The sequence below is a fragment of the Peromyscus maniculatus genome, chromosome 22, assembly GCF_049852395.1.
Source record: "Peromyscus maniculatus bairdii isolate BWxNUB_F1_BW_parent chromosome 22, HU_Pman_BW_mat_3.1, whole genome shotgun sequence".
Taxonomy (NCBI): Eukaryota; Metazoa; Chordata; class Mammalia; order Rodentia; family Cricetidae; genus Peromyscus; species Peromyscus maniculatus.
Window position 1 is genome coordinate 14337907 of NC_134873.1, and position 21881 is coordinate 14359787.

The 21881-nt window shown below is 47.6% G+C and overlaps 1 protein-coding gene across 3 annotated transcripts; it reads left to right on the forward strand.

Moving 5' to 3' along the window:
- The first annotated feature begins 1905 nt into the window (after positions 1 to 1905).
- Positions 1906 to 21801, forward strand: Kank3 (KN motif and ankyrin repeat domains 3). 3 transcript variants are annotated; one of them, XM_016009096.3, is made up of 11 exons: positions 1906 to 2054; positions 14594 to 14653; positions 15439 to 16701; positions 16784 to 16883; positions 17068 to 17268; positions 17360 to 17444; positions 17900 to 18116; positions 20446 to 20591; positions 20674 to 20874; positions 20958 to 21056; positions 21592 to 21801. In XM_016009096.3, the coding sequence occupies exons 1-11, from the start codon at positions 2030 to 2032 to the stop codon at positions 21643 to 21645; spliced, it is 2451 nt and encodes an 816-aa protein (XP_015864582.2). In that variant the 5' UTR covers positions 1906 to 2029; the 3' UTR covers positions 21646 to 21801. The 3 variants fall into 3 exon arrangements, 2 of the variants coding, with proteins under 2 accessions (XP_015864582.2, XP_006990917.2); XM_006990855.4 differs by lacking the exon at positions 1906 to 2054 and adding an exon at positions 7622 to 7720; XR_006067309.2 differs by lacking the exons at positions 20446 to 20591; positions 20674 to 20874 and having other exon boundaries at positions 1909 to 2054.
- Positions 21802 to 21881: the final 80 nt, after the last annotated feature.

Sequence of the window (21881 nt, forward strand, 5' to 3'; positions counted from 1 at the left end):
AATCATTAAGATATAAAGAACCCGCCGGGCGGTGGTGGCGCATGCCTTTAATCCCAGCACTCGGGAGGCAGAGCCAGGCAGATCTCTGTGAGTTCGAGGCCAACCTGGGCTACCAAGTGAGTTCCAGGAAAGGCGCAAAGCTACGCAGAGAAACCCTGTCTCGAAAAACAAAAAAAAAACAAAACAAAAAAAAAAACAAACAAAAAAAGATATAAAGAATCCTACTGTACAATAACTGAACTTGCTCAAAGCTAGGGAAGGGAGCAGGAGAGCAGTGGGGATGATGCGAGGAATGATGTGTTCCTCCACCCCCACAGGTAGGAGAGGGATAAATTCCAGAACTCTATGGGGGAGGGAAACAGCTGGATGAGGTGCAGGATGAATCTGGAGTTTGAATGGGTGGCCATGTCCTTTGAAAACCCCATCTGTGTCCTCAGCCCAGACGCTGGGGGTGTTTGTGTTGAGAGTTAGTCATAGCCCCTGTAGAGCTGTTGCATTCCAGACAGGGTGAAGAGTACTCTGGCATGTGTTTAGGAGGTCCTTGAAATGGCAAAGAAACCCAAAGTAGCTTCTAAGGGCTTCATGTATACTTTGGAATGGCTGAAATTTGGCTTCTCCCCCCTCTCCCCACTTCTTTCTGGAGACTCCATTGTTGGCCTGACATAGCTCAGAACAGAAAAGGGTCACATATTCTACCATGAACATGAAGGGTGTGAGCAATGAGGTGTGTGGGAGGGGTCGTTAATGAACTCTAAGATTATTGCAGCTTTCTCAGAAGCTTTTTCAGTTTTTAAATTAGACTTAATTAATTTTATGTGTTTTTCCTGCATGTATGTGTGGGCAACACATGCATGCCTGGTGAAGAGGGTATGGGATCCTTTGGAACTGGAGTTACAGATGGTAATGAACTACCACGTGGGTGCTGGGAATGGGAAGTTGATCCCCTACAAGAGCAGCAAGGACTCTTAACTGTGGAGTCGCCTTTTTAGTCCCCTTCTTTATAATCATATTTATTCTCTCTCTCTCTCTCTCTCTCTCTCTCTCTCTCTCTCTCTCTCTCTCTCTCTCTCTCTCTCTCTCTCTCCCCCGGACATGGTCTCTATGTGTCTGCCCTAGAACTCCTACCCTCTCCTCCTAGACATATATTCCAGGTTGGCCTTGAACTCACTGTGTAGCCAAGGATGACCTAGAATTGATTCTCCTGCCTCTACTCTCCAATTGCTGAGATGAAAGGCATGTGCCACTATACTAGGTTCTGTGGGGTGCTGAGGATTAAAGCCAGGGCTCTCTGCACATGAAACAGCACTGTACCAATTGAGGTACATCCTCAGCTTCCCACTTTTACACAAAGTTCCTTCTCCAGGTTCTGTTTCCCAACAATCTGCTAGGCTGGGATATTTTTAATTTTTACAAAATGGGGGATTGAACCCAGGACTTCACACATGCCAGGCATGTGCCATTCCAGCTAAGCCATGTCTCTAGTCCATTTTTTAAATAATTTTTTGAGTACTTTGTACATAAACACTCTAGTTACATCATTTCTACCTGTCCCTCCCCCTAAACTCCTTTCATATCCTCTCCCAAATACATGGTCTTTTCTTTAATTATTATTGATTTGTATATACCTATGCAGTTAGAATATACATAACACACACATATAATATATTATATATAAATAAACCCACTAAGTTTATTTATCATTGTTTGTATGTATATGTGTCCATGGCTGTCCACTTGGGATTGGACATCCTGTTTAGGAGCTCATCCCTTGAGAAAATGGATTCTTCCTCTCTCAGCAGCCATTGGCCACTTGTAGTTCTTCATTTAGCAGTGGGGCCCTGTAGAATTTCCTTTGTCCATATTGGCATGTCAACTGATGTCATTATACTTGTCTGTTCAGGCAGCCATCAAGCTGGAACTGACCTGGAAGGACTGGCTCACAGAGCATCTGGAGGTGCTATGTAAGGTGGCAAGGCAGAGGAACAATTGACAGATATATACACAGCTGTAAAGGCTATGAAACAGAACAATGACTGCATCGGTGAGATATCTTGGTAAGTTTGAGGCCAGCCTGGGTTACATGAAACCCAATCACAAAAAGAAAGAAACAGGTGGTGGGTGGGTGAGGGGGAAGATGGAGAGAGAGAATACATATAACAACACACACACACACACACACACACACACACACACACACACACACACACACACACGCAAACAGACGGTTTAAGACAATTTGTACTAAGTTTTATTTTTGTTTGCTGGTGTTTTGAGACAAGGTTTCATGTTGCCCCAGACTAGCCTCTAACTCATTATGTAGCTAAGGATGATTTTGGTACTGCCATCCCAGCATCCAGGAGGTGGAGACAGGAGGGTCAGGAGTTTAAGGTGGGATGCCAGCCTGGGCTACATGAAACCTTATCCCAGAAACAAAATGAGGGCAGGGTAGACAAGGAGACTTAGCAGGTTAAGGCACTGGCTGACAAGCTTGTTTTTCTAAGTTCGATTCCTGGAACCTACATGCTAGAAAGAAAGAAGAAATTTCTATAAATTGTCCTCTGATCTCTGATCAAGGCATGTGTGTGCCCTGCTCCTATTAAATAAATGTAGAAACAAACAAAACCCAACAGCAATTCTAAACATTAAAGAAACAAACTAAAATTAAAAAACAAAACAATCAAAACCAAATATATACAAACTAAAACACCTCCAAGTCACGACACTGCTCACCTGGGGAGTAAGGGACCTGCTGAGTTTGGGATACCATCAAGGAAGTTGTTCTGTGGAACTAGCAATGTGATGTTTTTTTGTAGGGGATGTGGGAATAATAGTAGTTGCTTTACAGCTAGATTTCTTAGTCCAATATGGTGTGTAACAGGCTTTCTTTTGGGTCACCAACCAGCTCCCAAATCATTACACGGAGACTCTTTTTTTTTTTTAATTAAATTTTCTCATTTATTTTATGTCCCGACCAATGTTTCCCTTCCCTCCTTTCCTCCCGTTCCCTCCCGACTCCTCCTCTGTTTCTGTTCAGAAAGGGGCAGGCCTCCCATGGGTGTCAATAAAGCATGGCATATCAAGTTGAGGTAGGACTAAGTTCTTGGACATGGAGACTTCTTATTAGTTACGAATGCCTGGCTTTATTTTATGCTTGTCCCACTAGCTCTTATAACTTAAATTAATCTGTTTCTCTTCCTCTACAAATGCCTTGGGGATTTTTACCTTTCATTCTGTATGTCCTACTCTGTATCTGACTGGTGGCTGTCTGACTGGCTGGCCCTGGGCATCTCCCCTCTCTTTCCCCCCTCTTTCTCTTCTCATTCTCTGTCTCTGTCTCTCTCTGTCTCTCTCTGTCTCTCTCTCTCTCACCTATATTCCTCCTCCTATTTTTTCTCTCTGCCCTCCAGCTCTGCCTATCCTGATACTGCCTAGCTATTGGCTGTTCAATTTTTTATTAGCTCAATCAGGTGTCTTAGGCAAGCAAGGTAAAACAGCAACACATCTTTAACATAATAAATAAATGCAGCATAAACAAATGTGACACACTTTTACATAGTTAAAGTAATAGTCCACAAAATAAACAATTGTAACACATCTTTACACAGTTCAAATAATATTCCACAACAATGGTGGCACATGTCTTCAATCCCAGCACCTGGGAGGCAGAGGCAGGCCTCTGTGAATTTGAGACAAGTCTGGTCTATATAGCAAGTTCTAGGACAGCCAGGGATATATTGTAAGACCCTGTCTCAAAAACAATAACAAAAAGAAACAAACAAACAAACAAACAAAAACCCAAACAATTCCCTGGCGTTTCAAAATATAGCTATGTTTCTTTCTTTCCTTTTTTTTTTTTTTTTTTTAAAAAAAGATTTATTTATTTATTATGTATACAGCATGTATGACTGCAGGCCAGAAGAGGGCACCAGATCTCATTACAGATTGTTGTAAGCCACCATGGGAATTGAACTCAGAACCTCTGGAAGAACAGTCAGTGCTCTTAACCTCTGAGCCATCTCTCCAGCCCGCTATGTTTCTTTCATAACAAAAACAAAAACCACAAAACTGTGGTGGAAGGGCAGAGAGACAGCAAGTGTCTTCCTCATTGCTCTCCAACTTATTTTTTGATACAGCATCTCTCTGCTGATTTGGCTAAGCTTGTTTCCAGGAACCCTCTTGACTCTGCTCCCCAGAACTTGGATTATAAATGTGTCTTGCCCAATGCCTGATGTGGGGATCCAAATTCAGGTCCATGTGCTTGCACAACAAGCACTTTTTCCACAGAGCCATCTCCCAAGCCCCCACAGCTAGATTTCTAATGATCAGCATGGTTCCAGTTCTGGCTAGTTTATTCTTGGTTATGGGAGAGCTGCCTTGTGCAATGTAGAATGTCTTTCTGCATCTCTGGGTTCTACTCACTAAATGGCCAAAATACACTGTGGTAGTTTGAATGAGAATGGCCCTCATAGGCTTATAAATCTGTGTGCTTAGTCCCCACTTGGTGAACTGTCTGGGAAAGATTATGGGGTGTGGCCTTGTCAGAGGTGTATCACCACTGGGTGAGGAGGTGAACTTTGAGGTTTCAAAAGCCCTGACTAGTCCCAGTGTCTCTCTCTTCCTGCTGCCTGTGGACCAGACTATAAAACTGTTCGAGTACCATGCCTGTCATGGACTAACCCTCTGAAACTGTAAGCAAGCCTCCAATTAAATGCTTAAAAAAAAAAAAAAAAGAATTGCCTTGGTTGTGGTGTCCTGTTATGGCAATAGAACAGTGACTAGAAAATATACTCTTCCCCAAGTCACAACAATTAAAGGTATTCGTAGGCTCTCCCAAGCCTTAGGCAGGAGAATCATCACACATTCTAAGTCATCCTGTGCTACATAGTGAGACCGTGTCTCTAAAACAACCACACACACACACACACACACACACACACACACAAGTGTTTCTTGGAATGGGGATTGGCTCAGTGTTCTACCATCCACCATTGAGGGAAATAAGTCTTTAAATATTTCAAAGTGTTCCTAAGTAGCAAAACCGCCCTTGTTGAAAAGTTAAGGCCCTGGTTGAAAAGTTAAAACCTCCTCCTTAGTTACACATTTGTCTTACTGATCTGTGTCTCTGTCTGTCTCTGTCTCTCTGTCTCTCCATCTCTCTCTTTTTCTCTTGTGCATCTTTTTGTTTTGTTTTGCTTTTGTTTTTTCAAGACAGGGTTTCTCTTGTGTAGCTTTGGTGCCTTTCATGGAACTCACTCTGTAGCCCAGGCTGGCCTCAAACTTACAGAGATCTGCCAGCCTCCTGAAAGCTGAGATTAAAGGTGTACACCACCACCACTTGGCGCATCATTTCATTTTTCAGTTAAACATTTTTGGTTTTGGTTTTGGAGACTGTACCAGGGTTTGTATATGTTAGATATGTGATCTACTTATTATGCAATAAAAATATTTTTACAACTCCAGAATTTCCATGGCAAACTTGGGCATATTTCTTCAGCTGATCAACCAATGAAAATAAATCAAGTTTTTTGTAAATGGTAAGAACCAGGGTTTGGGAATATAGCCAGGTGTAGTGGCATGTGGCTGTAACACCAGCTTTAGGGTAAAAAATAGGGTGACAGAGACAGGTGGGTTCCTGAAGATCATTAGCCAGTCAGGCTAGGCAAACTGGAGAGCTTCAGTGACAGACCCTATCTCAAAAACGTAAAAACGGAGAGCCCTCAAGGTAAAAGACCTGCCAGCATCCACATGGACTATCATGTACATATTCACACTACACACATACAAAGCAACACACACACACACACACACACACACACACACACAATTGTATAAATATATTACTGTACAATCTGACTGTAGCACTGTTACAGGTTTTGTAATTAAAACAAAGAAACTGGGAAAGACTGAAGAATCATGTAGCTTAGGCTGCTTTTGAACTCCTCCTGTCTCCAGTCTCCTAAACGCTGGGATTACAGGCTTGTACCACCACAGACACAGCTGGCACTGCTAGATTAAATCTTTCAAACTGTAGTGAGACCTCGTTTTCAAAAATTGGGAGGTGGAAGTGGAAGGAGTAGAAGTTCAAGGTCATCCCTGAAAACAACAAAGTCAAAGCACAAAACAAAACAAAAACCCAGAAAAGTATAACAACAACAACAAAAACTGAAATAAACAAACCCAAACCCTTGCCCAAAACCTGGAGCAAACAAAAACCCTTGTTCTCCCACCAACTCATTTCTTGCTGACATGCCCAGTTCAAGGTCCCTAAGGAGGGCTTTATACTTCTTATCCTTGCCTGGATCCTCCTTTAAGGGTCCTCCTTTAAGGGTCACCTTGAAAGCTGCTTTTCAGATCCTTTCCCCTAAACCCTGAATTCTCGGTTCATTGCAGATGAGGGCTCTGCATCTCTTTTTCTCTTCCACAGAGTACCCATTACCCCTTCACAGGAGCCGTGGTTTGAAAGGCACAGGACAGCAGAGATCCTGCCCCCTAAGAGATTCACTAGCCTGGCACACAATTAGTCAACACTACATTAACAGGAAACAAAATCTATAGTAGCTTTCAATCATAACATACTCCAAATAGGTTAGAGTTAAATGTACTTTTAAAACGTTTTATTAATTTATTGTGTATGAATTCATGTGGATAGATGCATGGCACAATTTGAATGTCTGAAGACAACTTGTGGGAGTTGATTCTCTCCATTACTTGGTCCCAGGGATCAAACTCAGATAGTCAGGTTTGGCAGCAAGCACCTTTTATTTTTCATTTATTTTTTTTTTTCGAGACAGGGTTTCTCTGTGTAGTTTTGGAGCCTGTCCTGGAACTCACACTGTAGCCCAGGCTGGCTTCGAACTCACAGAGATCCACCTGCCTCTGCCTCCCGAGTGCTGGGATTAAAGGCATGCACCACCACCGCCCGGATGCAGCAAGCACCTTTACATGCTGAGCCATCTCACTGGCCTTAAATATAGTTTTAATTCATTGCTGTGACAATTTTTTTTATCTATTTATCTATCATCTACCTATCAATCACCTATCTATAGGTATTTAATAAATGTCTGCTCTGCTGGGAATATATAACCCAGTTCTAGAGCACTTGTCTAGCATGTGGTAGAGCAGTTGTCTAGCATGCATACATACTAGATTAAATACTCATTACCATAGTAGGTAGGTAGAGATAGATAGATAGATAGGTAGGTGGATACATAGATTTACAGGTACACATAGATTGAGCACCTGGAAGTAGGGAAAAGTATCGCATGCAGAGAATATTTCTGGGAAGTGGCACAATATGTGCAAAGGTCCTGCGGAGGGCAAGATCCAGGGTCTTAGGACTTAAACCAGACCCTAGGAATTAAAATCACATAAATCCCACTGGAATAGTTTGCTTAGATTCCTCCTGTAGCCTGCCCCCTAGTGTCCTGTGAATGAAACACCACCTTCTTAAGTCATGGACCAGGCAGGATTCAGCTGTGGCTGGAGAAGCATGCAACTCCACAGCTATCATCTCTCCAGATCGCTACTGTAGGCACCGCCCTGGGCTCGTCTCCACCCCGTCCCCGCCCACTCAGCCTTACTATTGGATAGTTCTGTCAGATTCAAGTTCTGGTTGGCTGAAATGGCCATCAGTTAGGGGCAAAAGCCTTGATAACCGGTCCCGAGCTTCGAGGGTGCGGGCCCGGGTGCAGTGCGGGCGCGGCCGGGGCTTCGCATTCAGGTAAAGTCCAAACTTGCCGGGACACCCAGGGGGACCCTAGGGGAAACTGAGGACACAAGTGTCCGGGAGGGGCGCGGTTCATTCAGCCCCTTCTATGGGCTCTGTGCGCTGCGACGGGGTGGACACACTGTCCTGTAAGGTGACTCTTCTGACACTGGGAGCCCCAGTTGGGTTAGCCAAGCCAGGAGGGGAGCGCTAGATTGAGCAGATCTCCGCCTTATAGCCGTCCAGGACCGAACCGGGGAGCTTGTGCGTACTGTAATCTCCCAGATGCCTAATGGACCCTTCCTTCCCCAGAGTTGGCTTGGGGACCTGCGACTGGTTCTTTCGGGATGGGCTTCTTGCAGGGGGGTGGAGGGGGCGGGTGATACGGAAACAGTGTTGGAGGGAGGGACGGATGGCCCCCCGGACCCATAGACAATAGTAACGGATGGAACCGCCCAGCGGCTTTTCCTGTAGGAAACTGCCCTGTCTTTTCGAAGCTGACCTGGTTGTGTATGTTTGGGGAGGGGTGTGTGTGATGAACCAAGGACCCCCAGTCCTTCCATCATCTAACCCCCCAACATGTCATGAATCTGAGAATCCAATCCCAACGTTAAGGGTGCCACCATCTAGGGCTTTAGGTCAGGAAGATATACCCTCTTCAGGACCTCGGTGCGCACTGAGTGCTTTGTCCCCCATCCTTCAGGTTTCCGGATACAGCTCAGTGTCCCGAAATAGCTCCAGGGGCGGGTGTGGGGGTGTGTGGCTTCAGCTCTGACAGCCTAATGAAGGGGTCTCAGGCGGGGATCTGGATTTAGCTTTGACAGCCAAGCAGTGTGGGAGAGAAGAGGACAGCTACACGCCCCCCTTTAGGAGACATTGGCTTGTGGAGCAGTCTAGGTGTGGGCTTGCTCCACCACAGTCCCTACTTTCCAATCAAGGACCCATGCTGGGCCCTACTGATGCTGGCTGGGAGGGTGAGTGATAAGTGGCCCAGGTTCCCTGCAATTTCTGGGGAGGGGAGGGAAGGGGAGGGAGGGGAGGAGAGAGGAGGGGAATCCTTCCAAAATTGCCTATAACCCCAGTTACGGGAGAGGTTGACATAGGAGGATTGAAAGTTGAAAGCCTGCCTGGGAGCTACAGAATGAGTTCAAGGCCTGCACGGGCAACTTAGTAAAGGGGTTTAGGGATCAGCAAGATGGATTGGCCAGTAAAGGTGCTTGATGCCATCCCTGACATTCCTGAGTTGCATCCCTGGGAGAAGGAGAGAAGTAACTCCACAAAGTTGCCCTCTGACCTCCACTCTCACCCCGTGGCATGTTTGGACCCACCCACCTCCCACATAAAATAAATAAAATGTAATTAAGGCGAAAAGGGCTAGTGGTGTAGCTCAGTGGTAGAGAACTCACTTAACATGTTTGAGACTCCAGTTTCATCCTCAGCACAGGAAGGAGGGATTGGAGGGGTTAGGGGCCAGGAGGGAATGAGAAAGAAAAAAAAAAAAAGGACATTCCTTTGGGTGTGGCGGTGCATGCCTGAAATCCCAGCATGTGGGAGGCTGAAGCATGAAAAGTTGGAGTCAGCCGGGCGGTGGTGGCGCATGCCTTTAATCCCAGCACTCGGGAGGCAGAGGCAGGTGGATCTCTGTGAGTTCGAGGCCAGCCTGGGCTACCAAGTGAGTTCCGGGAAAGGCGCAAAGCTACACAGAGAAACCCTGTCTCGAAAAACCAAAAAAAAAAAAAAAAAAAAAAGAAAAGTTGGAGTCGTAATACATACATAAATAAATAAATACATACATAAATACAGGCCCCCAAGAGTGGTGGTGGTACATGCTTGAAATCCCTAGCACTCCAGAAGCACAGGCAGGAGACTCTGTTAGTTTGAGGCCATCCTGGTTTACATAGCAAGTTCCAGGTCAGCTAGTACTGCATAGTAAGACCCTGTCTTAAATAAATACATAAAATAAACAAAAAACAAACAGGGCAGTACTCAGAAGGGACAGGACAAGCTCTGTGAGTTCAAGGCCAGCCTGGTCTAGCTACATAGTGAGACCTTGTCTCAAACACAAACAAAATAGAACAAAAAAGTCCAAAACCCCTAGCAACCACAAAACCCGAAAACTTCCAAAACAAACAAGAAATGAAATGGGTTGGTGAGATGACACTTGCCAGTAAGTCTGAGTTAGTCCCTCAGGACCCACATGGTCAAGAGAGCTACCTCTTATAGTTGCTCTCCAGCCTTCATATGTGTGTTGAGGCGTGCATGTGACCTGTCCTCTGAAAAACCAGTGTAAAAATAAATAAAACAAGAAAGTCAAGCATAGTGGCCAATACAGGGATCTGAACAAGCTACAAGCATTCAACCCTGCTTCTGCCCATGCATATATAGCTTAATTGCTCTCTGTGCCTCTGTTTCTCCATCTGTACAGTGGGTAGGGGTTAGTGATAATATGAAGACCAACTGTAGAAGGCTCAAGCTGATGTGCACAAGCTACTTACTTAGAAGCTGAGGGAAAAAAGGAAAGAAATGAGGCTGTGGCTGTGGCTCAGTTATGAGAGTGTTTGCTTAGCATGCATGGAGTCTTGTGTTCCATCTCCAGGATTGCACAACCCAGGTGTGGTAAAGCACATCCCAGCACTCAGGAGGTAGAGGTAGGAGGGTGGAGTTCACAGTCACCCTCAACTACCTAGGGAGTTGGAAGCCAGCCTCGGCTTCCTGAGATCCTGTCTTCAAAAACCAAACCAAACCAAACCAAACCAAACCAAACCAAACCAAAAACAAGTGGGTTGGGGAGATGGCTCGGTGGTTAAGAGTGAGTACTACTCATACCTGTGACTCCAGCTCCAGGGTATCTATAGCTTTTGGCCTTCATGGGCAAATACTCAAACATAGACACACAGACACAAATTTTAAAAAGTCTGAAAAAAAAACCCAAATTGAAAAGAATCATCAATAATCTTACTGTTATTTACCCCTCCTACTAATGCCCACCCTATGTGGTTGATATATTGTGCACCCTAATAAACTTATTTGGGGCCAGAGAACAGAACAACCACTAGACAGACATAGAAGCCAGGCATGGTGGCACACATCTTTAATCCCAGCACTTGAGATCTCATGTCTTGCTTGGGAAAGACACATGCCTTTAATCCCAGGAAGTGATGGCTGGACACAGAACGGTATATAAGGCATGAGGACAAAGGAACTAGAGGCTTTTTAGGTTTTTAAGCTTTTGGGTTTTTAGCAGCAGTTCAGCAGAGATCCATTCGGATGAGGACTCAGAGGTTTCCAGTTTGAGGAAACAAGATCAGCTGAGAAATTGGCAAGGTGAGGTTGGATGTGGCTTGTTCTGATCTCTCAGCGTTCACCCCAATACCTGGCACCGCGGGTTTTTTTTTTTTTTTTGAGCTGAGGACCGAACCCAGGGCCTGCAAGCGCTCTACCACTGAGCTAAATCCCCAAGCCCCTGGGTTTGTTTTTATTAACAAGATCCTTTAAGATTCGTGTTACAACCCTACATCTCAGTACAGCCTCTGGACCTGGCTGTTCCAGCTGGTCTGGGTCTTAGAAATGACCTGCAGCTATTTTCTCTGTCCCATAGCTTTGGATTTTGATATGTTCAGGTAACTGGTGGAGGGGACAGACCGTACCGTACAGAATCACACTCCAACTGTGTGAGAGGCAGTTTCAGACCCTTGAGCCCTGGTCCAGGCTTTTTCCAAAACCAAGTTCTTCCCTGGCAATTTCCTGAAAACAAGCCGTGAAAGGCACTGGCTGTCCTCCATGGTGACCTGCCGGCCTGCCCCTTGCAGCCGGTGTTAGGGGACAGGAAACAGCTGCTTGGGATAGGGAGGGAGACTTCGGAGCCTCAGGTTGGATGAGGAGGATGGGGAGAGGGGACTCAGAGAGCAGAAAGGGACCCTTGAAGCAGTGGAGAGGGGGATGTGTTAGGCATGCTGATGGGTGCTGAATAGCCAGTAATGTTTGGCACTCAGTGACCCTCCAGAATCGTAGAAGCGGGAAAGAGTGGCTGGGTTCTTAGTTGCTTGGAGCAGAGGGATGGTAAGCCAGAAGGTGGGTTGGGTCTACCTGGTGAAAAGCTTCTCAGACTAGAGCTTGACTTGGCACTACAAGGACGGGGTCCCCAGAAGGTGGACAGAGCCTTATCTGAAAGGTTTTCCCATTGGCAGTGGACTTAATTGCTCTGTAAAATGTCTTCTTGCCTTTTTTTGTTTGTTTGTTTGCAAAGACAGGGTTTGTCTTGTGTGGCCTTGGCTGTCCTGAACTAGCTCTGTAGACCAGGCTGGCCTGGAACTCAAAGAGACCCAATCATCTGCTCTGTAAAATGTGAACAGTAATTTATGTTGCAGAATTCTATGGGGGTTTATTAGGGAGAGTATTCAGTAGGCAGTCAATTTGAGCCACTTTCTGGCTCTCTGGAGGCTTTTCATGTGTGTTCCCTGAAGTCCCATCATCCCATCATTCCCTTGTCCGTGTGTGTGTGTGTGTGTGTGTGTGTGTGTGTGTGTGTGTGTGTGTGTGCGCGCGCGCGCGCGCGCTGAGGATTGAGCCCAGGTCCTTCTGTGTTTGAGGCCAGTGCAGTGCCTTGAAGCCACACCCTGTCTCCATCCTAAGCTGTTCCTCCCCACCCCCCTGAGACAGGGTCTCTCTAAGTAGCTCTGGTTGTTCTAGAACTCACAGATATCTTCCTGCTTCTGCTTCTGGGTTCTGGGATTAAAGTTCTGGATTTAATGTTTGATCTTATTAACTATCCCATTACATGTGATTTGATTCTTTCTTCTCACTCTATCCACTTTTCCTCTTTCTGATGTAGTTTTTCAGTATTTTTCAGCTTAGGCTGGCCTCAGCCTTGCTTGTAGCCCAGACTGATTTCATGGTCTTGTTATTTTAGCCTCCTGAGTGGAAGTATTCCAGTGTGTACCACCATGCCTGGCTTTCTTTCCTTTCCTTTTCTTCTTCGTTGCTCCCTTCCTCAAAATTTTATTTTATGCATATGAGTGTTTGCCTATATTTATGTGTGTAGTCCACATATGTGCCTGATGCCTGAGGAGGCTAGAAGAGGGCATTGGATCCACCAGAACTGGAGTTATAGGAAATTGTGAGCCACCATGTGAGTGTTGGGAACCAAACTTAGGTCCTCTGGAAGAGTAACAATCATTCTTAACTCTTCAGCCCCTTTCTTTCTTCCCTTAAACAGTTTTTGTTATATGTGTAAGTACCTGAGTGTTCCTATGTGGACCAAGAGTATACAAGTGTCCTCAGTGGCCAGAAGACTGTTGGATCCCCTGAAACTGGAATTACAGGAGGTTGTAAGCTCTCCAGTGCTGGGTTCTGAATCTCTGTCAGTTGCAAGAATAGCAAGTGCTCTGAACTGCTGAGATATCTCTCTCTAACCCACTTTTCTGAGATAGGGTCTCATGTATTCCAGGCTGGCCTCAGGCTCTATGTAACTGAGGATGACCTGAACTCCTGATTCTCCTGTGTCTACCTCCTAAGTGTTGTCGTGACAGGTTTGCATCACTAGTCAGTAACCCAGGGTTTCATTTATGCTAAATAAGTTTTCTACCTAGAGAAATACATCTCCAGCCCAGGATTCATTCATTCGTTTGTTTGTTCGTTCGTTCATTCATTCATTCATTTTATTGGTGCTGCTCCAATCAAATTCATGTCCTTGTGTATGCTAGGCAAGTGCCACTGAGTCACATCTTTGCTTCCAGACCCTTACCTACTTAGCCTCCATTGTGTCATTTGAAGATTCATACTCCCTGAACTCATGGATAATCATAGCTTTGTTTCCTTAGATGCTTGCATTTCCATTATAAAGCCCCATAAGTCAAGAACAGAGCCTTGTAGCATCGTACTAGAGACATTCCAGAGAGACAGGCTTTCCTCAGTTGCATCATTGAGCTATCTAGACTTATACTTTCCATCTATCATTTATAGAAGAGTTTTGCAAGTAACCTTGCTTAAATTTCCAATGCTCACTTAAATCTTACCATTTCTCTAAGAAAAATGCAAGGAGTGTGTGTGTGTGTGTGTGTGTGTGTGTGTGTGTGTGTGTGTGTGTGTGTGAGTATGTGTTACTGAGGATTGAACCTAGTACCTGGAGAATGCTAAGCGAGCATTTGGCCATTGAACTATATCCTCAGCTCTGTTTTCACTTTTTGAGACAGGATCTGTCTAGACAGATAACATCTGTCTAGGGTGTTGTCTAGGCTAATCTTGTACTCCCTCCTGCCCCCTTAAAGACAGGGTCACATTATGTAGCTCTGGCTGTCCTGGAACTCACTTTGTAGACCCTAGGCTGGCCTCAAACTCAAAGAGATCCACCTGCCAAGTGATGGGATTAAAGGCATGCACCATTATGCTTGGCTTGTACTTGGGATCCTCTAGTCTCAGTTTCCTAAGTAAGGTACTGAGATTTCTGTCTGAAATACTTCCACTTTCTTATTTTTCTCTGCTTGATGTCTGTCTTGCTTCCTTTTCCCAGGTTTGCAACTTGGGTGTTCCTACTTCATTCACTTCAAATTTCAGCTAAACATGGTGGCACACAATTGTCATCCCAGAACTTGGGAGGTTGAGGCAGTATTATGATTTTGAGGCTAGCCTTAGCCACATAGCAAGACCTTGTCTCAAAGCAAAAGTGGTAAGAGATACTTATGTAGAATGAAAAAAGTCTTGGGTCCCATCTGTAGCATTAGCATTTCCAAGGTTCCTGAAGGGAGGAGGAGAGAGCCTGGGGATGGGTGAGGTGGAAAAATGCTCTTGGGCCTGTTTCTCAAAGTTTCAATGGTGGTGGAGCAAACATCAGGTTCAGACCAAGGGACAGGACTGGGGTTTCACACTTACTTCTCTGGGGGCCTTTTTCAGGCTGTCTGGTGGCTACTCTAAGAAATATGGCCAAGTTCGTCCTGAATCAGAACCTGCCTGGTGAGTGTACAAAATGAGGTATATGTGTTTACACAGATCCACATTGGGTGATTGTGTGTATATATGGACATAACTCAGCAGTTCCTTTTTATTTTTATTAACATGGTGGCCACATGGCCTTTCCTAAAAGCCTATTAGCCAATGTCATGGCTTTATTTAAAACCCATTCATGGCACCTCCACTCCCATAAATAATGTCCACTCCCCGTGATGGCCTAGAGGACCCCCACAGTGTGCCCTCTGCCTATCCTTTAGCTCGTCTCTCCCTTCCTCCTTTCACCATCCTGGAGACACCTGACTTCCATTGGACTGTCACTCTTACAGCACCCCTCCCTTCCCGTGTCTTCCATGGGCCTTTTTTCTTCTTGGAACCTTCTGCCCTTGCAGCTGCTTCCTCCTTGTTATGAAGGGCTCAATCCCTTTTAAGTTCCCACCACAGGAAATCTTTCCTGACATGAGAGCCAAAGTTGGCTCCTGCAGTGGCTCTGTATTTCACCATGTATTATTGTCTTGAAAGTCATTTGAAATGATTGTGTCTATTTATGGCTAACAGGAGGGCTCGGATATTGTCTTACTATAATGTCCCAAGTTTGTGTTTGGCACTTAGTGGGTGCTCAAGAAACATGATTGCATGCCCATTTGTGTGCAGATATTGCTCATAACCAATGTACAGGGGCAAATAACCAATAACAGGGGCAAAGGGGCGGGGAACACATTTGTTCATTCTCTTTGGGTGCTTCTTGGTTTGACACCCTCTTTCCTCTCCACATCCTTGTTACACCACAGACCTGGGCGGCCCTCGCCTCTACCCAGGCTCCACTGGGAGTGCTCGCAGCCCTAGCTCTCCCTACTCGGTGGAGACGCCCTATGGCTTCCACCTAGACCTGGACTTCCTCAAGTATGTGGAGGAACTCGAGCGCGGTCCTGCCTCCCGCCGAGCCCCAGGACCCCCTCACACTCGACGCCCGCGGGCGCCCCGGACGGGCCTTGCCGGGGCGCGGAGCCCAGGGGCTTGGACTTCCAGTGAATCCCTGGCCAGTGACGACGGCGGAGCGTCGGGCGCACTCTCTCCCGGGGCGTTCCCGGGACTCTTGCTACCTCCGCTGTCGCCGCGTTCCTTCTCGCGCAACCCGCGCGTGGAGCACACGCTCCTGGAGACCAGCCGACGACTAGAGCAGGCTCAGGCGCAGGCCGGGGAGCGCGCGCTCAGCCCGGTCCGTGCGGTCACGCGTAGCCCGCGCGGATCGGGCCGCAGCAGCCCTGCCCCCAATCCCGCCCTTGCTTCACCCGGCCCTGCCCAGCTGCAGCTGGTGAGAGAGCAGATGGCCGTGGCGCTGCGGCGCCTGCGCGAACTCGAGGACCAGGCGCGCGCTCTGCCCAAGCTGCAAGAGCAGGTGCGCGCGCTGCGCGCCGAGAAGGCGCGGCTACTGGCCGGGCGCGTGCAGCCGGAGCAAGAAGCGGAGGCCTTTGAAGCGCGCCCAGACAAACTCTCCCAGCTTCGCCGCCTCACTGAACGTTTGGCCACCTCCGATCGCGGAGTCCGCTCCAGGGCCAGCCCTGGGGCTGACGATCCCGACGGGTTGGCTGCCAGGCGCAGCGAAGGCGCGCTGCAGGTCCTCGACCCGGCGTCTGGGACACCCGATGGGGAACCCCAGACTCGGGAGGCGGGCACCGAAGTCGTGCCCGAGACCCGAGAGGCAGATGCCCAGGCAGTACCTGATACTAGGGAGGCTGGAGTGGAGGTGGCCCCTCACACCGTTGAGGTGGACACGTGGGTGACCGAGGCGCTGCTGGGGCTGCCCGAGGCTGCAGAGCGTGAGCTGGAGCTGCTCCACACGAGCTTGGAGCATCAGCGTGGAGTGAGCGAACTCCTGCGGGGCCAGTTGAGGGAGCTGAAGGAGGCCCACGAGGCTGCAATGGCCAGGCCTCAATCTCGTGAGGTGGCCACCCAGACCGAATTGGGTTGCACTGAGAAGACCACGCAGACCGAGCTCCCAGTGGAGAACCAGCCCAGACCCATGGCTGGAGACAAGGAGGTAGCCCCTGCTGGTGAGTTTCCACTCCTGGTTGAACCCTGGCCTGCCAGGTGGCTGAAGTCAAAACTCAGTGCCCTTATGTAATTCCCTGCCAGGCATCCTCAAATCCATCATGAAGAAAAAAGACGGTACTCCAGGTGCCCAATCCAGTCAGGGACCCAAGAGCCTGCAGTTCGTTGGGGTCCTCAACGGAGAGTGAGCACAAACCCTTTCCTGATAACAGCCACAGGGACACAGGCTATTAATCCCAGCTCTGCCCCTCTGCTCATAGTCTGGCTTTGCAGTCCAGTTTCCTCTTTAAAAGGCCACTCTCCCCTCACAATCCTCTTGAATGAGCCCACAGGGGAGGCTCAGCAGACACCTCCCATCCTGTTCCCAGGTATGAGAGCTCCTCCAGCGAGGATGCCAGCGACAGTGACAGTGAAGATGGTGTTGCTGAACTCCCCAGGAGTAGCTCTTCCGTGTCAGGAGATGATAGTGGGGGATCTGATGCTGGAACTCCTGGCCCCCCCAACGACCAAGACGCTGGGGACTCTGAATGTGAGGCACAGCTAGAGCTGAAGGCAGAGACAGAAGGGAGGTGAGCGTTCTCCAAAGGTCTGCAGTGCAGAAACTTTATTTCCTGGTCATCGTTGCCCAGGATCCTGAGTATAGATTGACCTCCCTGGCAGGTGTGAACTGAGCCCGCGTTTGAGGGAGGCATGCATTGCTCTGAATCGGCAGCTGATCAGGTCTCGTGGAGTCACCAGAGACGGCGTGAGTGTGGGTCCTATGTCTCCTCCCTTACATCCTCTTAGTTAAGAGAGCAGGGTTTCCTAGAGCAGGAGTACTAAGTTTGGTACTCTCCCTTACTAGAGACCTTCCTTGATCCTAAGCTCTAAAGAGATAGTAGCCCCTAGGATAGAGCTCTGACCTTTTCTTGGCCTGCTCACCCACAGCCCCAGGCCCATTCCATGACACTGAAAGAACAAGTGGGTACTCACTGCCACACTCACTCTTGGTCCTCTATTTTCCTATAACGTAGTCTTATTTTTTGAGCCTAGGAACCTGACTGTACTTCCTTTTTTAAGAGGGTGTGGTTCAAGCTCTCTTTACTTAGAAATTGGCCTTGCTTGCTTGCCAGGATCACCAAAGGGGGCTTCCACACACATAATTTTGGCTCCTCTCATTTTGTATTTGCATTGATGCCTTTTTTGGCCCTGTCCTGCCAGAGTGCCGCACGCCTTGTGGCCCAGGAATGGTTTCGAGTGTCCAGCCAAAAGCGCTCGCAGGCTGAGCCTGTGGCAGAGGTGCTTCGAGGGGTGAAGAGCCTGGGGCCTGAGCTGCTGGCTCATGTGGTGAACCTGGCAGATGGCAATGGAAACACGGCCCTGCATTACAGCGTGTCTCATGGAAATCTGGCCATTTCCAGCCTGCTACTGGATACAGGTCAGGGAATTGGGTTGTGGAGAAGAGGGCCAGGTTGGGTGAAGGCTGGGGTTGTTGAGGGGCACAGAAAAATGCTGAGTGGCAGAGGGTGGGTGGATTGCTGTTTACTTGGCCAGAAATCAACACTGGGTGTTTTCCGCTATGACTCCCTACTTTGTTTTCTGAAACAACTTCCCATTGAACCTGGAGCTGTTTGGCCAGCAAGTCCCACCTGTTTCCATCTCCCTAGCAGCCTTGGGGGTTACAGACATGTGCCATGGCGCTTAACGTTATGAGGGTGCTAGGGGACAGGTCCTCAGGCTGGCAGTTAGTGCTCTAACCTCTGAATATCTAGACCTGAGGCCTTGCTATGTAGCCCTTGCCTGGACTCAAATTTGTGACCTTCTTGCCCATCTCCCAGGGGTACAAAGACCTTTTGGCCTCACTGTATCTTCAGCTGTCCTGAATCAACTCCCACCCCCCACCCCCAGTAACACCCAGCTTTGAGATCAGAGACCTCACTTTAGCAACCCCCTCCCTGGGTATATTGTATTCCTCAATCTCCTGGCCTGGCACTTTTTTTCCCCCCCCTGAGACAGGTAGCTCTGGCTGTCCTGGAACTCAAAAAAGATCCACTTGTTTCTGCTGGGATTAAAAGCATGTGTCACCATGCCTGACTGCTTCCTGAGTTCTTGGCTTCCACTGTCTATCCTCAAGGGGTGGGGGGTTATTCACTGCTTAGGTTTCTCACTACCACCAAGCTGTTGAACTACTGTTCACTTGCCTTCTGCTTGTTCAACCCTGCCTCATCTTATCCCCTCACTGAAGCAAATACACACACCTGGACATGGTAATTTCATCAAATCTAGTGGGTACGGGCTCAAGGCAACAATTTCATTGTCTATTAAACAACATAGGACAGTGAGCCATAGACTAACCACTATCCTGTTACTAACTTAATTATTTTCTTTGTTGGGACCTTCAATCCTGATTGCTCAGTTGCTAGTCCCATTTCACCTTCACATCAGCATGACACACAGTAAAAAAAAAAATTATTTTTGTTTTGAGGCAGGGTCTCACTGTAGAGCTCTGGCTATTCTGGAACTTGCTCTGTAGACCAGGCTGGCCTAAAACTCAGATCTGCCTGCCTCAGCTTTGTGAGTGCTGGGATTAAAGTTGTGCACGCCACCACTACCTGGCCAATAAATTTTTTAAAAATTCTTGTTTTTTGAGACAAGGCTCACTGTATAGGCCTGGAACTATGTTGCTCAGGCTGGCTTTGAACTTGTGGCCATCCTCCTGTCTCTCTTTTTTTTTTGTTTTTTTTGAGAGAGGGTTTCTGTTTGTAGCTTTTGGAGCCTATCCTGGAACTCACTCTGTAGACCAGGCTGGCCTCAAACTCACAGAGATCGCCTGGCTCTGCCTCCTGAGTGCTGGGATTAAAGGTGTGTGCCACCACTGCCCCCCCCCCCCCCCCAGACAGGGTTTCTCTGTGTAGCTTTGAGCCTTTCCTGTAACTCACTTGGTAGAGCAGGCTGGCCTTGAACTCACAGAGATTTGTCTGCCTCTGCCTCCCAAGTGCTGGGATTAAAGGCGTGTGCCTACACCGCCTGGCTCCTATCTTTTAAGTGCTGTGATTATACACCCAGCAAATTCTCCAGTTTAAAAGTCTATGTCCTTACTCTTGTAAAGCATTTGTGAGTGAACAGCTATTGAGTGCACGGGAGCAGAGACTATTAGCAAATAAAAACAAGAGGAACACAGGAAAGAATACCTGCATTGCAAGAGTACAGGAGTTCGGATATCCAGTGCCCATGTAAGCCCCCGCTTATGTCTGTATCTCTGGGGCTGTGGGTGGTTGACAGACTGCAAGGCCTTACTGTCTGCCAATCACACAAGTGCACATACGAAATTGGCTGAGGAAATAGAGGTGTAGCTTAGCTAGTGGAGTTTTTGCCCAGGAGTTTCAGTGCTGGCGAAATGGAGGCAGCACTATAAGTTCATGACCCATCCTTGTCTGTGGCCAGCCTAGGCTATATGAGAAGCTGTTTCTTTACTTTCTTTCTTTCTTTGTTTTTTCGAGACAGGGCTTGTGTAGCTTTGTGCCTTTCCTGGAACCCACTTGGTAGCCCAGGCTGGCTTTGAACTCACAGAGATCCACCTGGCTCTGCCTCCTGAGTGCTGGGATTAAAGGCGTGCACCACCACTGCCTGGCCAAGATGCTGTTTTAAAAGATGGCTGGCAACAGATGCTCATTCCATCTGTGATGCAGGAGACTAAACCCTGTCCCCCTCTCCCCAACCAATCAGCATTTGAGGCTTGTATGAAGTGATCTCTTTCTTCTTCCCAGGGGTCTGTGATGTCAATCATCAGAATAGAGCCGGCTATTCTGCACTCATGTTGGCTGCACTCACTTCTGTAGGGCAGGAGGAAGAAGACATGGCTGTGGTCAAGAGACTTTTTGGCACGGGTGATGTCAATGCCAAGGCTAGCCAGGTGCATAGTACACTACCACTCACAATGGGTGGGTAAGGTGGTGTCATTTTCTACTTTCAAACCCTCAGACCTCTTTTTCCAGACTGGACAGACAGCCCTCATGCTGGCCATCAGCCACGGCCATCAGGACATGGTGGCTGCCCTACTGGAATGTGGGGCTGATGTTAATGTACAGGATGCCGATGGGGCTACAGCACTGATGTGTGCCAGCGAGTATGGACGCCTTGATACAGTTCAGTTGCTGTTGGCCCAACCAAGCTGTGACCTAACCATCTTAGACAATGTGAGCTACTCACTAGTAGGGCCTAGAGTAGTGGTGTTGTGTTGCACTGTAGCCCAGGGACCTAATGGCCTATTATTTCTCAGGAGGGAACAAGTGCCCTGGCCATTGCGCTGGAGGCTGAACAGGATGAAGTGGCTGCACTACTCCATGCTCACCTGACATCAAACCACCATAGCTTCCAGGTAAGTGTAGTCCCCAAGAAACAGACAGATGCTAACAACCTTCAGAAGCCTCCTTTCCTGAAGAACAAAGATTGGAGAACCTCTGCCTGAATTCTACTGTAAAGCATTTGATGCTTAACTAGCAAAACCAGTGGTAAACACAACTTTAGGTTAGAATCGCACACATGAAAGGCATACCCTAGCTACCTGTTGTAGGAAGATTTTCCTGTTAAAGGAGCCCTTTGCTGTAGGAAGAGCTAGAAGCCTAGAGGCTTGGTAAAAGTTTGCTCCAGCAGGAAGTGTGCCTGGGAGAACACACCCTATGGGTTGAGCATTGGACACCAAGTACTGGGTTTATTCTTGGCCTTTTTTTGACTAATTCACCCAACTAGGCCCACACTTACCCTGATATACAGTAGGAATGGAGGTCTAAATGGAATCAATTCAGGCAGCCTGGCTCTACAGGAATGGAATGTTAACTATTCCCACATCCTTAACAACCCCTCCTTCATGGTGGCCGGAAACACTTTCTACAGAACCCCTTTCTTTGTTCTAGGGCCAGCCACCCCCAAGGTCTCCCACAGGCACACCCAGTGAAGCGATGCAGTGACAAATGAAGGTTTGTGAGCTGCTATCTACACCTGGACTATAGGAGACACCTTCCTCTTATGCCTGAACTTCCCAATCACAGCAGGGTGCCTTGTACTGGAACTCCCAACCCATTCACTTCATGAAACACCTTTCCTAATAAAGCATTTCTACTGAACTTGTATTCTGTGTGGGTGGCAGTAACACATACACTTTATCCCATGTGCAAAGATATACCTATGAAAGGGTTTTCAGAGT